We start from the raw sequence: 18,612 nt of genomic DNA on the forward strand, positions 1-18,612 counted from the left end.
CCCCGGGCTGAAATTGCCAGCCCGCGCCTGGTTACACTGCGAGATGTCCACCTTATAAGGCCACACATTTGCCACTAAATACTTTTTTTTTCACTCTAGCCAAGTAAATTTTATACTGATTTTTGGGACAGATTTAGTTTGGTTCCACAGTCAACTCAATATCTTCAAATGTATAGCTATAATGAGGAAATTGGGGTCAGCAACCTTCACAAAATGATTTGCACCCACAAAATAAATGTAGGGTATATTCTGTAAAACCCGACATCGTTTAAACGATGGGAGAATAACGATGGGTGTAAGTCAGACAGTAATTAAATCACTACTTACCATATATCAGACATGAAGTTTGTCTGATGATTTAAATCAGCCTCCACTGTAAAATCCGAATGTCCTAAACAGCTACAGTACCAAATGACATAATTTACTACGGACACAGTAAAAATGGCGGGTTTAAAGCGGCAATACCCGGACCCCACGCCATATATAAAGGAATACAGGCGTGGGGTCAGAGTATTGACGCTTTAAAACCGCTGTGTTAATGAGTACCACCGGTTATATTCGCACAATAGGGGCGCTGTGGGGGATATGATCTGGTCTTCCTAAACCCAGATCACCAGGAGACCCTGGGGATTACACCATCTGCGTTTCGTGCCTGTCCTTAGGTTGTACTGTGGCACACAGCTACAGTGATCAGGGGCAAACGCAGGATTTGTAGAGGGGGGTTTCCACACCACGCCGCCAGTGGGCGTGACCAGCATGCACGGGGGCGTGGCTATAATTTTAGACATTGCTTGGCTTCTCTCCAACTTTTCCTATCCCCATAATATACATGGGCAATGCTGCGTGCACTACTGTTAGGTGCACGCAGCTCTCCCTTTTAAAGCAGAGCCGTGTGAAGTGGGAGCAGGGTCCAGCCACCTCAATTATACAGTGCCCCAGGCTTGGAGGGGGGTTTCCAGGCACTAGGAAACCCCCTCGGTTTGCCTATGGTGATCTCTACTGACGATTTCACTGCACTGTGCTAACCTCAGCTAAGAATACTAATGGTCCAGTCAATAACAGTCTACATCAGTAGCAGTGAAAGTCTTCACAAGAGTGATGAAATCTGCTTCACCCCATGGAAACCAGATGTAATTTCAGTTATAATTACACAATGGGACATAATCCACACTACACCGCCACAAACAAGCACATCTAGTAGGAAGGGACAATCTCAGGAGAACAGCTTACCTGCTGGGCAGTATTGGCAACATATTCCCTTATAACTGTATTCGTATTTATTACAGGGAATGCTCCGTGACGATCTATTGTTTATTAAATTGTCGAGTAGATTTCCCCTTGTCTCAGTGCTGTCTGCCATAATCTGTAAGAGATGAAATGGAATCAGAGAAAGACACATTTAAATTCAGTTGGTGAAGCAGTACACAAAACTCATTTCATATAAGCCAGGGCAATAAGGCAAACTGGTTTCATGTAACCAAATAAAAGATCTAAAGCCACTAAATCGAAAAATATCTACATGTCCTGGCATACAGCATGTTCTCCCATTGCCACCCCTACGATGGAACCAATGATAGACCTTGGTTGAATACATCTGCAGGACCTCATATACGAAGGGTGCTGGAAACGTGGCTTTTGCTCTGTAGTACCTAAATTATCCGTCCAGTCAGCTCCAAAGTACGCAACTACTTTATGGCGAGTGGAGATAAGACGTGCAACGAGGTTTGCAGGAAGGCGGAGGATCACCAATGTGCAAAGTATAGACGTCACATCAAAGTACAACCCCTGAGAACCACCCTTTTCATAAAATAATAAAACATATACATTATTATTTAAACAGTCAGCAAAATGTGCCCAACAATGCACTCCTGCTGAAGGGCAACTGGAAGGTACTAAAACACAACCCATTATAAAGAAAACACCTTCACTCAGATCTGGGCCCCCTTTCTACAGAGCTAGTATATCAAGCCCCATGACTTAGTGTTACATTATCAAATGCAAGAAGTCATACTAACTATTTCCAATATCTCCGTACATTGCATATATTTATATGCTTATTTATTATTTTTGCCTCACTGGGAGTGGACTGTTAATATCACATGACTAGAATACTATAAGTCCAATATAAATTCTGGGGCTATAGAATGTACTGTCGAATTTCTATGTCATATGCAGAGCTTTTTTTATACTGTCTATGAATATATTTACAAGATATCTGCATTTATATACAAAATTAATGTATTTTAATATATTTGATGGGAAGTGAGAAGACTAGCGCCCCCTTGTGTATTTTTATGGTGTTTTGTCTTTGCCTAGGCTTGTATCCTAGTCTTTGGGGGCAGCTGTTATCCACTTTGTAGGTCTATCCTAGCGCCCTAATTGTACCTTTTTCGTGTTACATTATCTGCCCAATTCCTTCAAACTCCACCACTCGGGGGATTAAATAGCCCCCCCCTATATTTTACAGTCACCTATCCCAAGTAGCAAGAACGTCTTCCCTCTTTGCTTCTTCTTAAATTGCGCAACTCATTTATTCCGATAGCAACTCCCCCTACCCCCCACCCCAGGCCCTACCCCAGTCTTTTAAAGTTGCTATCAGAATTTCTTTGTTTAATTGATGTTGTATTATATAACCTCAGATTATGTAACTCTATAATTTTCTATTGTTGCGTTCTCTCCGTTTCAGTGTTTCCTTTAGAGTTCTGACTAATAAAAGACCAATTATAAATATAGGACAAGGCTGGATCTCTGCCAGGTCTGATCTTGCTACAACATTCATCTGTTTCTGCAGAGATAGAAATGGCTGCGCTCGTACGCAGAGCCAAGGACACCTCTCACCTCATTTGTAATAATCTTGCTCCACAAAATAAAATCTGAAGTGCATAACACACACTTACCTCTCTCCACCCAACTGCTAATATTAGTCAGTTCAAATTTCTCTTCCCTTTGGCAAAAAAACTCTGCAGTGTTCTAGCTATCGTAGGGCTTAAGCTGTGGCAGGAGTCCGTCAAGTGTCGTATGCACCCTATAAGGTAATAACTGCTACAATACGCTTTGGTTTAATCTTTAACTAATCTATAAACAACTCAAACATGTTTGTATTTTCACTTTGAAGATCTACCTCATAACAAAGGTTTGTTTTTTGAACTTTCTCCTAACCTCCAAAGAGGGTAGCTACACCCAGATTCCTAGGATGCCGACTCAGTGACTCAGTCCACCTGCTAAAGGCCTGTGTTATCTCTCCCACAAATATATAGCCAATACTGCTGAGTGCTGGAGGAAGTGGTGGGAGTAACAGCAATGGTTAGGAGTGGATTTAGTTTAAAAACTCCCTGTCAAAGGCCTTTGTTACACATGTGAAAGTAATATACGGAATAATGGACCCTCGTCTGTGAAATGTAACTATTAGAAGTCACCAAAGAGATCCATGACCATATCAACCCATAAGGTCACAGGCTGAGTGCTTTCACACAGGTGGCGGAACACCATTATCTAAACCAAAAAAACTTTTAAATGAGAATTGTATTAGGTTTTGATATATCTTTTAATTTAATACATAGCTTTTTCAAGGCAACCAGAACCAGGAGGCATATAGAGCACACTTGCCACCTCTCCCTGAATGTCAGGGAGACTCCCTGAAATAGGGGTGATCTCCCTCACTCCCTGAAGAGTCTGGCATTCTCCCTGATGCTGAGCCAGTACAAGACGTGGTTGGCTTCGCCATCTGTGGCATGATGACACAGTTCAGAAATTGTGTCCTATGTCCATGTATTGATGCCTATGGAGGCGGCCATTTTCATGGAGACCAAGATTTAATCAAAGACTGACAGGTAAGACAGCATAACTTCAGTAATGGAGACAGAAATGTAAAAGACACTTCAGTCTCTAGAGATTCATTAGCTGCTTTTTTTAACGCATAGTTGCCCACTCTCCCGGAATGTCCGGAAGACTCCCGCATTTCTGGGAGACCTCCCGGGAGAGCAGGGAAACCTCCCGGTTCTCGCCCCCGCAATAGATAAGCGATGGCGCAAGGCTTAATTATGCAAATATTGCCCCACCTCCTAATGTAATTGGACAAAATTGTGACAATCACTTAGGGGCGGTGCCAAAATGTTGCAATTCATAAAGCCCCGCCCCTGCATGCTCACCTCCCCCGGGGTTTCCCTGAAGCCAATGAGGATAAGTTGGCAAGTGTGATATAGAGGTTCTGGTTGCCTAGAAAAAGCTATACATGCGAAACGCACATTGGCGTTCGCTCTGTCATATGAATGTAGGGAGTAGGTTTTAAATCTGACCCAAAGTACGGAACTGTATGCTGGTAATGTTATCTTTGGAGAAGTGTCAATCTCTGCCTTATTAGAGGTTACAGAGATTAAATTTACAGCGTTATATCAGTGTATCGGCTGTCACGTGGGCTACATAATAGTAGGATAATAGAAACAATAGAGTCCGTACTATATACATATGTAGGATGGTGGAATTTTACCTAACATTTACATTGGATTCATTCATCTGATATTGTAGCCTTGTGTAATTATTACACATTGCTATTTCAATGAGATTATATCACTACGATTATAACATGGATTAATAACACCTGATTGTAGAAATTCTTATTCAAACACTTGTATATGCTTCAGACAATAGAGCTCTTGCGGTTGATATGCAATTTTTAGTACCACAATTGGTCACTTTCCCTTTGCTTTATATATTTCACAAAATATTTCACAAGCTTTTCCTAATTAGGATGAATCTACATTTTAATGGTTTCAATAAATTATATTCTTTTTAATTTTCTATATATGTTCTTGAGTACCCTTAAAAGACACCTCTTTTTTTCCTTTTGCCTTCCATATTAAGGTCTCTGAAAATTAGGTGTTGGCATGCTGTATACCCTAAGTGCAAAGAAATGTGTATAATGTAAAAAAATAAAATGGTGAACGAGCATTCACAAAAGACGATTATAAATTTCCTTCATTTACTTGGGATGTTAATCAGTATCTTAATGCTGCCATATTTCTGAGAAAATCTAGCTTCTTAATGATTTTCTATGTAAAAAGCTGTAGGCAAAAATGGTACATTTCATCCTTCACGTACCCCCCCCCCCCCCTAGCGACACATGGCCAATCCTTAAGCAACAGGATTTGTGTTTAATTTGGCCACCCACATGGGAGGCCAAATCTAACGTGATCTTGCTGTATGTCTCATGGATCAAAACATCTTAATCAATTCAGGCTCCATCGCAGCACATTTTCAACTATCTCCTATTTTGACACAAATATTAGTCATCTGGGCAGCACGGTGGCTCAGTGGTTAGCACTTCTGCCTCACAGCGCTGGGTTCATGAGTTTGATTCCCGACCATGGCCTTATCTGTGTGGAGTTTATATGTTCTCCCCGTGTTTGCGTGGGTTTCCTCTGGGTGCTCCGGTTTCCTCACACACTCCAAAAACATACTGGTAGGTTAGTTGGCGGCTATCAAAATTGACCTTAGTCTGTGTGTGTATGTTACAGACTTTAGACTGTAATGGGGCAGGGACTGATGTGAGTGAGTTCTCTGTACAGCGCTGCAGAATTAGTGGCGCTATATAAATAAATGATGATGATGCTGATCTGCGTCATTTTCCACCCACTAATGTTAGGTCATAAGGCCTATTGCCCCCCCCTTGCCTTCTACGCCAGGCTAATACACAGTAGGTAAAAACTAACCCATCCTTAATTGAAATCTGGCTTCCTTCACCTAATCATTGTCACTCATTTCATTTTCATTAAACTCAGAACTTTATAGCACAACGGAGGCATTATTGAGCGGTATTGAGGGTGAAGAGGCGACGGTGGAGAGGGCTGTCATGTCCGCGCCTGACGCCATCCTTGTGCCTCCTAATCGCTTATCCACACGTCTTCAGCCCTCACCATGGGAATACATCAAGATTAAAACCTTAACACTTTTATTTTGTACAACTATTCTCTTATATTTTAAAAAGAATTCCAGTTCATACCTCTCCCTGTCACAATTTTAACCCCCAAAATCCTTGCACCCTAGGCTATAGCATAGTCGGCCTACTTGATAATCAGGCCTTGCCTAAAGCAAGGAAGCCGAACTGCTAAATCATTGTTGGAAACAGCGTTTCCTGTGTGCAGTCTATGCAGTTTGTAAACAACTTGTAGCACCTAAGAAAGGAACTGTCTATATCTGTCTATATGTAGTTGATGCAGCTCAAGGTAATTTCCTTTCTTGCATAACTCTATTTTGCAGTGACTCCGATAACTATTGTTTTTTTACTGTCAATAAAAAAAAGTTACATTTTAACCTACAATAAATATTTTTGATTTCAATCATGATCACAACTACCCAATTAACTGAAATAATTGAATGTCTTTAAATTAAGCCCTAGTATACTGTAAAGTAAAATTTATTAAAAAGACATAACTGATTTTAGCTCTATAAAAAGAGATTTATATATTTTTTTTTAATTACTTAAATTAATTTGAAATTAAATATGTGAACAAAACGCACTGCAATGGCCTCACTGTCAGCTATATGGAGAACACCAGATACTATACAACCATAATTTCATAGTTTACACTGTTACACACTGCAAAGATCCCACCATCACCCGCATTGCATAAATACCATTGCCAGACCATAATCAGACTTGTTGCACAGACCCTATTGTCAACCTTCCTGCCTAACACTAGGGGGCGACCCTGAGCAGTCCAGCACAACTAGGAAAAACTCATTCTTGGGGGCATATTCATTTGTTGGCGTTACACGGAAAAGTAACGCAGCGTGCGCACTATTACCGTCATAGTGCGCATAATTACCGTTATTACGGTACCTTTCACGCTGGATTTCAGCTTGCTCGAGAGATGCGAGCTGAAATCGGCTTAGTATCACCGTAAAACGGTAATACTTTTAACGCTGTGGGGAAATCAAATAATTGAATATGCCCCTTGGAATTCAATTCCCCCCAGAGTAAAGCTGTGCTTAGTGTATTACTGTTAATACATAATTTTAACACAGATTTCTGCTCCAGGCAGCCACGAGCATAAAGCCGGCGTTGAAATTACCGTATTAACGGTAATTATGCGCACTATTACCGATCTTACGGTAATAGTGCACATAATTACTCTTAATACGGTAATTTCAACGCCGGCTTTTTGCTCGCGGCTCTGTGTTAAAATTACTTAGCGCAGCGGCACTATACTATAGTATATTACGGAAACGTATAATATTCTTCATTATTGTGTCTCTAACCATTAGGGTGTAAAGTCAGTTTCAGGGTTAAGACATTCCAAGCAATAAACCCTGGACAAATCAATGTGTAATTGTCACTCTCTGTGATATCTAAGATAACCTTATAGATTGGTTAATACAACAGCCAGTTGCATGGGGTTACAAAGTCCAAATGGAGGTAAAAATAATACACCTGGTTATATATGCAGTAACATAATTAATCCAGTCCATGGCAATCAAACTATATCAGCAGGAATACGGTAGTTGCAAATTTTACAGTCATTAACATACAAAGGTCACATACTAACTGATCTATGACCCGGATAGGAATTCAGTCCTACTTTTATGTGTATTATCAGCAAAAGCAAAAAGAAAAATATAAATATAATACTTAAAAACAAAAAACAAAAATGGCATAAAGTGAGCTGTACATTAAAAAATAAAAATATTAACCTCATTTAAATAAATTCATCCAAATTAATTGAATACTTTGTAAATGAGTGCAACTCAAATTTAATACTGATTTCCCCTCACATCCAATTATAGTTTCTCACTCAGTGCTTCTCAGCACAGGAAACATCTGCATTGTCGGAGAAAAATATTGGAGACAAAACATAATAGTGGCCATTTTGTTGAAGACAAAGTTCATTAAAACACGGGTAGATTCCCACAAAGAAAATGAGTACAGAAAAAGTGTGGTTCTGTTAATTTGTTTCTGTTGTGTTCACTAACTAGAAGAGTAGGTGGATATAGTGAGACTTTCAAGCAATTCTCTCTAAGGGCAAATATTGAAATAACCCTTTCCAAATGCAGAATGGACTTCTGGGAAATGCCATTTGAATGGCAGTTCTGGGCCAATGCCCCATCCACCAGAGTGTTTAGAGCATGACAGGTACTTGTGCCAACACAGAACAGCCTCCTGCAGACAGATCTGTTTCAGGCTGAGGGTACTTGAAAAACCTAATTAGGTAAATAATGTACTTGACAGAGTAAAGGCATCATAGGTGTAACAAGTTGGGATTCAGGCTAAAGGCATGTCACATTTTCCACATGATTGTATGCAACAGGAACTCCCTGTTTCCTGAACTACATTTCCAGCTAAGCTGGGGTGCTGTTCCTCAGAAATTCTTGTTTGCTATGACCATTAACAAGTCACAGGGTCAAACACTTGACCGTGTGGGTATTTGTTTACCAGAGCTTGTCTTTGGTCTACCTTATTTCTGTGCTTCTCAGCCAGTCATATAGATCATCACGCAGTGTTAGATTATTCTTTTGCCGTGGGATACACAGCAACTATACCCAAGGACCAGCACTGTTTCATACTCCAGACATTAAACTAATATAAAGACAAAGCTGAAAAGCACATAAAGAATCTAGAGCGAAAGGACAACATATTTATTATTCTATACATATTACACCAGCTATAAGGTATAATAAAGATAATATAAACAGAAGAATTGGAGCTTAGCAACTTAAGTTGAGAAATAAATACAAACAGATTTGGTTTACGAGTCACAAAAACAAAAATGCCCACTGAGGCCCATGTAGAACTTGTCTTTGAAGTACAGGAATGGAATTACATTCGATTCTAGGCCGTAATATTTCATCTGAATGAGAAGTTTGCGAGGGACGGCCATCAGCAGGCGGATCAGAACACCAAACTATCTCCAAAAGCAAAATAGATCACGGCGGGTACTTGTGCCGACACAGACCAGACCTGTTTCAGACTGCATTGGTCTCAGCAGTGCAGGACACGTTCAGTCAGCACAAGTACCTTTACCAGTGACTGAGGGTATGACCCGGCACTAGGACCCAGAGGAGACACAGCAGGAGGGTTGCTTAGCAACATAAGGCTGTTATAAGGGGATGTGAACCTGTGTGGAGGGACAGTTAGGGACAGTTAGGGACCCAGGACAGAGGGGAGGAGCTCCTGTGACCCCACTTGTAATCTGGGAGCTGGTCCATCGCCTGCTGCCACTGGGGGCCACAGTACAACATCACTGACATAATACTAGTGACATGGGGCAGATTTCAGGGATAAATTACCTCAGAAAGTGACAGGATGAGGGGTGAGAGATGTTACCCCCCAGAGGACGGGTGAGAGATGTTACCCCCCAGAGGACGGGTGAGAGATGTTACCCCCCAGAGGACGGGTGAGAGATGTTACTCCCCAGAGGACGGGAGAGAGATATATAATACCCCCCAGAGGACGGGAGAGAGATATAGAATACCCCCGCAGAGGAAGGGTGAGTGAACACTGCTGTGAGAGAGAGATGAGGGTGAGCGAGAGAGACACCATTTTGGATGTGACCATCCCATTAATATTGTGTCCATGTAGCCCTTAAGAACTGTGCAGAAGACAGTGGGGCAGCATGGTGGCTCAGTGGTTAGCATTTCTACCTCACAGCACTGGGGTCATGAGTTCTATTCCTGACCATGGTCTTATCTGTGTGGAGTTTGTATGTTCTCCCCGTGTTTGTGTGGGTTTCCTCCGGGTGCTTCGGTTTCCTCCCACACTCCAAAAACATACTGGTAGGTTAATTGGCTGCTATCAAAATTGACCTTAGTGTGTGTGTGTGTGTGTGTGTGTGTGTGTGTGTGTGTGTGTGTATGTGTGTATTAGGGAATTTAGACTGTAAGCCACAATGGGGCAGGGACTGATGTGAGTGAGTTCTCAGTACAGCGCTACGGAATTAGTGGCGCTATATAAATGATGAAGATGATGAGGAGGAGACAGGAGATGTCTATAGGACTGTACATTTTTATCACTGCAACCGCTTAAGAATGTGCTGGAGTGAAGAGGGCGTGTAAATAAAGAGTTTATTACAAAATAAATGTAATATAGAGATGGTCTGGCACCCAAATTATCGATACATCTGATTGCTCTGCACCCCAAGTAACATCCCCTGTGTCCCAATATCTTCACAGAGAATCTATAATAATAACCTGTATGTGCGGGGACCCCCTAGTTATCTACATCCACACCAGGAGGTAGCCAGGGCTGAGAAGGAGATGCACTGCCTATATATATATATATATATATAATCAGATTAAGATCAACTAGTCTATCTATTCTGCCCATGTCCCAATTAAAATAGTTTATTCCAAAACGGGCCGCGAAGGTAATCCACGGTACCGCAATAACGTGGATTTTCGTTCGCAGGCCAAAAGGTTGCGTACGAAAATCCGCGTTATTGCGGTACCGTATTACCGGCAATACTGCGCACTTTCCGCGGTAACGTGCGTTACCGCCGACCGGAATCGTAATTGAATATGCCCCTAAGAGGGGAATTCAAGCAAAGCGTCTCCAGAACGTCCAGGAGACACTTTGCAGCGGAGATTTTGACAGAAATCTCCACTTATTGCTCCTCGCACCCCTATGGGGGGTTTCTACCATAATTGCCGACGATGTGGTACACACGTACCGCATCGCCGGCCATTGAATTCCCCCCAGAAGCCTCTACTAGTCTCCCAGTAAAATAAAAGATTATAACATTATGCCTGAGCTTTAATCAAATCATATTTGAATCATGTCAAATGTTTGCTAAAAATGTATGAACATTTAATACCAATCTAAATAATAATTATCACAGTGATGTATTACGCTGATTAATGTCTAGGACAGGGGTAGGCAACCTGCGGCTCTCCAGGTGTTGTGAAACTACAAATCCCAGCATGCTTTGCCACCTATCTGCTGGTTATCTACTGGCAAAGCATGCTGGGACTTGTAGTTTCACAAACACCTGGAGAGCCACAGGTTGCCTACCCCTGGTCGAGAACATCATTACTGGGTAAAGATGTATGTGAAGAAGAACAGGGCAGACAAATAGCCCCCGAACAGCCATAGGTTGGACGCTGGTACTCTGAAATCAGATTCACAACCCATTTGTAGGTAATTATCCACAAAAGCAAATGTCTGCTTGCTATGGGTTACTACAGAGTAATAACTTTTGCAACATCTTATTTAACTAGGATTGAAATCAAATGTCACTAAAATGAGGAAACCCCACTTATGTAAACCACTGTATGTGTTTAATGCAAAAAAAAAAAAAAAATATTGACCACTATATTGAAAACAACAAATAACAGTATAATTATGGAAAAGTCCAACAGCCTCTACACAGAATGGAGGCGGCCATTTTGTGGGCTCTACCACAGGAACGCCATGCTGTAGACTGACATACAATACAGACTGAGTGACCAATACATGACTGGATTCTGTTTATGTGTAACTGGCTGGAACAATACACTGCAAAACAACTGATAAGAAAGTGACAAGTAGTAGGGCTGCCACTTAATGAACCACATTTGCAAATAGTTCATCCCTTTTATATTGTACTTTAATGTGTAGAACATAACTTTGATGCATACAATCCACATCAGGGTGCCATACAATCTTAAATACTGATTAACTCATTTGATATTTTACATAACGGACATCAAGAAACAGCCAGATGAACCATTTACTGACCAAACACATCTGGAAAGACCACATTAGAAGACGTATTTACTAAATGGAAAATAAAAACACAAGAAATTAACCCCAGCACCCCTTCCATTAATTATAAGCCACCCAAATATTTACATATCATTTACATATTACATATTATTTAATTGGTGTTCTTTATTAACCCTTTCACCAACCACACAGCAGCCAAGAGGTTTATGACAAAGCTCAGAGGCAGGTGCTTTATATCCACCTGTCCTGGACCAGATTATACCTGTAACCTGCCATAGAGTACAGAGACTGGTCATTATGGTATCTCAGCTCAGTACAAGGACCTCTCTAATAACTAGTACACAGGTCAATGTCTGAACTACATGACCCAACATGCTCTGACACCCAAAAACAATGTCCTAACCAGGTTAAATTCCTCCTGCCATCTCTGTTTGCACCCAGATACATTCTATTGGAGTGGCAGGGCATGCTGACACCTGTAGTACCACAGCACATGGAGAGCAGGAAGTTGCCTAGTCAGAATGGGGGGCACACACCCAGTTAGGGGCTCACTGTTTTGGCAGCTAGACATTAATGACCCCCTGGTTATTACTATTGGGGAGGGGGGCTGCCATCAATTTAGAAACATTTTGATAGTTCTCCCATTGACCATCCTAAATAACAATACATGTGGATACAAAAGTTTCCTGAATAACAATACATGTGGATACAAAAGTTTCTATCAATACTATATCACGATACATGAGTCCTGCCTGGGCAGACTGTTACAATACAGATATAATCACCTACCCCTGAGCACAGGATCGGCACGATCGTCGCGATCACCGCTGCAGGCGCCATCTGTCATTCAGCTTCTCTTCATGGAGAATATAGAGAGAACTCCTGGAAAGTCCGGTGAATGGATGCACCCTCCCCCCGTGTGACGGGCACTCCTTCCTGCCTCCTTCTAGAACTAAAGGCGTCATTTACTAAGCACTATCAGTTATATAACGTGCAGACATGAATCCACCCACGTTACAACCATATGCTAAACCTGGGCTATGCTGCTGCATGCTTACAGGTGAACCTTCATATGCTGCATGCTTACAGGTGACTCTTCATATGCAATGTAAATTACATAGTTGCCAGTTGTATCTAGTTTCTTCAGTCCTAAGTTTTAGAGATTTCTACCAGGAGATGTCCCTGTTTTTTAATATTGGGCAACTGCACAGTACAAGTACTCATTTTTATGCTTTAAGATGCAATTATTACAATATTTTATTATTTTCTGTGCTTTATAAGTTAATATTTATTGATAATCATGTCACGGGGATTGTAAATGTGTCGAGATCCCCATAGACTGTATTTCCCTCTGTGTGCTTCCTCCAACTGTCCCTTTGAAATTATTATGTAATTATTTAATTCACTACTAAACATACAAACATAGTTTCCAAGTGTCCCTCATTTTGTCTGTGGAAATGTTTATCAAAATGTATTTCTAATTTGCACAGAGCACTTTTATTTTTATTGTTTTCCTTTCTCAATATATGGGGCATATTCAATTGTTGGCGTTTCCCGTGGCGTTGAATATATTACCGTTATTTTGGCATTTCTAAGCTGGATTTCAGCTCGCAGCTCCCTAAACTGCGAGCTGAAATCCAGCGTTAAAGGTATCGTAATAACGGTAATTACGCGCACTATTACCGTAATGACGATAATAGTGCGCATGCCGCGTTCCTTTTCCATGTAACGCCAACAATTAAATATGCCCCTATGTATTTATTCCCTAAACTAAATGTTAAGTGTTTCAGATGAAACATGATAATGAGGATTATAAAGTTCCGAGCTCTGTGTAGGACTTCCCTGTTGGGCTCTGAGAGGAGACAAATTTTGGTGGAAAATGTATGGTGCTTGTGGGGACACTGATAATGCTAACAGGTGGGGGTCGGTAGGAGTGATAGCAGGGGGGTGGCAATGGTCAGGGACAGCTTGGCAGATGGGCAAGAGTGAGGAGGGACAGGAGTCTATGGTAAATTTAGGGGGTACCAGGGAAGGGGGATTAGGTGATAATTGAAGGAATATAACTTAGGGAGACTTAGGCATGGGATCAGTTCTGAGTCAAATGTGGCCTTGTTATTCTCCCCTCCCAGTGACTGAATGTGTGGCCCTAGAACTAGGACGCAGAGGGGACACACAAGGAGCAGTTGCTTAGCAACATAAGGCTGGTGTGACCTGAGGAGAAATGTGTGGTGAGAGAGTGACAGCCGGAGGGGAGGAGGTCCTGGGATACGCTGGAAATCTGGAATCGAATTAAATGGACAGATAGATATGAGGAAGAAATTACCTCAGAATGTGGCTGTATGATGTAGAGGAGCTCTGTCAGGGGGGAAATATACCACATTACCTCAGAATGTAACGGTGTGACTGAGAGACATAGCATCTGAGTGCCTGAACCCAGAGACATCCTGCTGGGAGCAGAGAGGCAACAAACATTGAAGTGTCACCGCCTGCAGAGGATAGGTGGGTGAAACACTGCTGAGAGAGATAGGTGGGTGCTCAGGCGCCATGTTGAATGTGACTGTACTATACACAAGTATTCATGTTACCTGTTTAAGAACTGTGCTGGAGGAGGCAGGGGCTGTACATATTTGTTTTACTATTTGCAACCCAAATACGGTGCTGTAGGAGAATAAGTGTAAGTAAAATATTTTATATTTTGCAATTTAGAGATAGTCCAGCGCCCAACTTACTGCAGCAACTTTTGCACTGCAGCACCGCACAACAACATCTGTTGCCACACTTAAACAGTAAAACCAGCATCTGTGGGGATCCTCTGGTGCTTATGCCTGCACCCAAGAGCAAGTAAAGGACAAGCAAAGAATTACATTATATACTTATGCACCCCAGTACCACAAATACAGTGACGGGGTAATCAGGATGAGGGTTTGAGCATAGAAAGTATATTGGGGGGATTATTGTTATTTAGGGGGCTGGTAATAATATGTGGATCACATATTGATGTTATGTAGGAGAAAGTATATAGGGGGGGTAGTAATGGTATGTGGGGGCTGATATGTGTGAGAGTATTAATGTAATATGGGTTCTGGAGTGTGTTGGAGTAATAATGTTATGCAGCTGATAGTGTGGGTTGGTGGGGCTATTATTGTTGTGTATGATTGTGAAGGGGGTAATAATTTTATGTGGGTGCTGGTGGGGGTATTAATGTTATGTGGTACCTATTTTAAATTATTATTATTAATATTTATGTATATGGAGCCAGCATGCTGCAATTTACAGTTGGGAACAAACATATAATACAATTGGGTATTGCAGAAAGTCAGAGAGGTAAGAGGGCCCTGCTTGCAAACTTACAATCTATAGGACAACAAGAGTTTCATACATGAGGTTACGTGATACATATTTCTTAATGGTGCAGCCAGATTGTATGTAGTGCATAGTGGGCTATATGATCCAGTCACACAGCACTGTTGGTCAGAGGATTGTTTGGGCATAGAAATAACACAGGTAAGTCATGTGTGAACTATGTAGAGGGTAGTATTAGGGTAGAATAAGAGGGCAGTTAAGGAGTTTGATAAACTTGCCTGGAGAGGTGTTTTCAGAGAACGCTTGAAGGTTTGGAGGCTTGAAAAGTCTTGTGTGAGGGAGCGAAGTGGACACAGCCCAAAAAAGTCCTGTGACTGGGAAGGGAATGGATGAGAGAAACAGATCTTGCACAGAACGGAGATGTGGTGGGCAGCACGGTGGCTCAATGGTTAGCACTTCTGCCTTACAGCACTGGGGTCATGAGTTCAATTCCTGACCATGGGCTTATCTGTGTGGAGTTTGTATGTTCTCCCCGTGTTTGCGTGGGTTTCCTCCGGGTGCTCCGGTTTCCTCCCACACTCCAAAAACATACTGGTAGGTTAATTGGCTGCTAACAAATTGACCCTAATCTGTGTGTGTGTGTCTGTGTATGTTAGTGAATTTAGACTGTAAGCCGCAATGGGGCAGGGACTGATGTGAGTGAGTTCTCTGTACAGCGCTGCGGAATTAGTGGCGCTATATAAATAAATGATAATGATGATGATGGAGTTGGGTCCAAAAGATCATCATCATCATCATCAGCTATTTATATAGCGCCACTAATTCCACAGCGCTGTACAGAGAACTGATTCACATCAGTCCCTGCCCCATTGGAGTTTACACTCTAAATTCTCTAACACACACACAGACAGAGACTAGGGTCAATTTGATAGCAGCCAATTAATCAATTTGATAGCAGCCAAGATAATATTGAAATCCAGAGAAACTTATTAGTATTCCATGAGAAGACAACTGATAGAGGAAGCAGAGAGGAGGTGAATCCAGAGAAATGAACACTGAAAGAGCGATTAGATAGGTAGGATGAAAACCAGGATAGGACAGTGTCATGAAGACCTAGGGATTGTAGTGTCTGTATGAGAAATTTGGTCAACAGCGTCAAATGCAGCAGAAAGATCCGGGAGAATTACAAGTGAGAAATGGCCTTTAGATTTACTAGTGATCAGATCATTGACAACCTTAGTCAGAGCAGTCTATGTGAAATTAATGCCTTACTGAAGAGGTTTCAATAGGTTGTGTGAGAAAGTGTGTGTGGCAATTCTCTTAAGAAACTTGGAGGGGCATGGGAACTGAGAGATGGGTTGGTCATTTGAGAGAGATTACAGATTTTTGTTAGGATAGGGTGAGCACAGGAGACAGATTAATTGATTTGTGAGGGTATAGGATTAAGATGGCAGGTAAAAGAGAGGGGGGAATATCAATGTAAAGTGGTGCCTCTTTGTTAAAATGTGTCGGCTATTAATGTACTGTGGAATTTGGTGTGGTTAATAATATATTGTAGGGACTTTTAATGCACTGTGACATCTCTATTAAATAATATTGTGTTGATTTGGACTAAGTATATATAATTCCTTTGCATATAATATGGTGGTTTGGATAATGAGATATATGTGCATGTGGTTTATATATTTTTTTACTTATTTTATATACTTGCCACAGCGAGTGCTGGACTCAGTTGAAGCAGCATTGTTGAGTTTTTACAATGGTATCTGTATATTTATGCTGACACTATATATACATCCAACCATTTAACCTTTGTGTCTTTACAGGTTTGAGGACATGAACTCAGAACCAGCTGTGCAGAAGGAGATCGGTGGATTGAGCAGAAGCAGTGGTAAGTGGTTGTAATATACAGTATATATTAGTGTTGTCGTGTGTTGGGGGAGCTTTTCCAAGCTTTAACCTCCGTGTCAGTTTGCCTAGAAAATGCATTTCTGTAGGGATCGATTGGAGTGGAGAGGGACCAATTGGAGGGGGGGGAACAAGGATCTTACTTTGGGCCTCATAGGTTCTTAACCAACTCTGCCTGCGTTATAAGATTACCCACAACTGTGTCAGTCTTTATACTGTAGCTCAGCTCTAAGCACAGCTGCAGTATATCATTAGGGCCTGCAGAGGGTGCAAAATTCAAATATGTGAACAGAGTTACAGTTTGAAGGGAAGAATATTCCACTTCAACTCTGCAAAAATAAAGCTGCCCAGTATTTTTGTGCTGCATGCAAAAATAAATTACATTTGCAACCTGTGCATTGCAATATGGTTTCTCCATGTGTAAATCTGCATCCTATAGCTGGATGTGCTCCTAATTCTAAATGAGGCTTTGATTTTCATAAAATATGACAATTGCTGGTGTTAATATTTTTGTACTGGGTGTGTAATGATGTCCATGATAACATACATGTTGCTGTGTTTAGAGTATAAAGTTACATTATTTTTTTACATTCTTTGGATGGTTTCTTATAATGGGAATATATGAGGATTCCAATACACGTATGTGTTTTGGAATACAATCCACAAATATGTAAGAAGTATATCTCAAATATGTTTATATATACCTGTCTAAAAACACATTGCACACTGTGAATAATTACAGTGTATAGCATATCTTCAACGTAAATTCCATTTATTAAGTGAAGTTATGTTCACATTTAAAATTTATTAAATGTCCACTATTCTTTTCATAATTGGCCTGCAAACACACACACGTAACATCATATCTCTGTTCTTTGGGTTTATGTGTCAAACAGTTGTAGTTGCTGCAAGTGAAACAGAGGAGAGGAAGCCTCTTTGAGATGACTGATAATGAGGAGGTACCTCTGGTTCAGTCTCTACCACCTCATGTCATCCTGGAAACTCTAAAAATTGTGCAGAGTGACCTTGAGCCTCTGATAATACCACCACTGACTAAATTGTTGTCCTGGTTCCTGGTTACACCTATGAGCCTTTGGGTCATTCCAGACCACAGTAGGTGTGGCAGTAGGGATGTCACAGCCTGCTGTTAGTCAGGTATTGAGGCAGATCAGATGTACATTCCTGCCCCGCCTCAAGCACTTTTAGAATGGATGAGGAGTCCTTTATGCAGATAAAAGAGCCATTTTACACTATTACTCGTTTTTCTCATGTCATACTGGAAACAGACGTGTAGATCTGAGGCAGGAGGTAATGTGTGGAATTAGGAAACATTACCACTCCATTAATGTTCATGCTCTATGTGATGCCTCCCTCTTATAATAGGAAAAATCAGGTATATGGCTGAAACTGACAGAGAGATATGGTTCACATTTATTCACATCTATTAGGGAAATATATTATGACATAACTCTACATATTAGTCTGTAACATAATTGTTCATGTTGCATGTATAATTTGTTTCTAGTAATTCTGACCTTTTATGCACTAATGCAATTAGAGCTGCCTTGGTGCATGTATTGCTCCGTTCATTGGGCACCACACCCCAGCACATGGAAGCATACGCAGAGGAAATATGTAGTTTATAGCTTATCATTCTAAAAATTATCAAGAGTTTACGGTGTTGATAAGTTTTATTTGATATATTA

At 41.1% G+C, this 18,612-nt stretch overlaps 1 protein-coding gene across 3 annotated transcripts in view; it reads right to left on the reverse strand.

Annotated features, from left to right (window-relative positions):
• LOC142103990 (tumor necrosis factor receptor superfamily member 6-like) overlaps nt 1–12,650 on the reverse strand; it is a 28,089-nt gene extending 15,439 nt beyond the window's left edge. Inside the window, exons 1-2 of one of the 3 annotated variants that reach the window (XM_075188415.1) lie at nt 12,485–12,649; nt 1,231–1,363 (exon numbers count right to left, since the gene is read on the reverse strand). In XM_075188415.1, coding sequence (XP_075044516.1) covers nt 1,231–1,363; nt 12,485–12,535 — 184 coding nt within the window. In that variant the 5' untranslated portion in view covers nt 12,536–12,649. Of the gene's footprint in view, nt 1–1,230; nt 1,364–2,897; nt 3,096–12,484 lie in introns of those variants that run through there. The other 2 variants (XM_075188416.1, XM_075188417.1) reach the window with 2 other exon arrangements.
• Between the last annotated feature and the right edge of the window lie 5,962 nt (nt 12,651–18,612).

Source organism: Mixophyes fleayi, chromosome 10 (genome assembly GCF_038048845.1).
Source record: "Mixophyes fleayi isolate aMixFle1 chromosome 10, aMixFle1.hap1, whole genome shotgun sequence".
NCBI classification, from domain to species: domain Eukaryota; kingdom Metazoa; phylum Chordata; class Amphibia; order Anura; family Limnodynastidae; genus Mixophyes; species Mixophyes fleayi.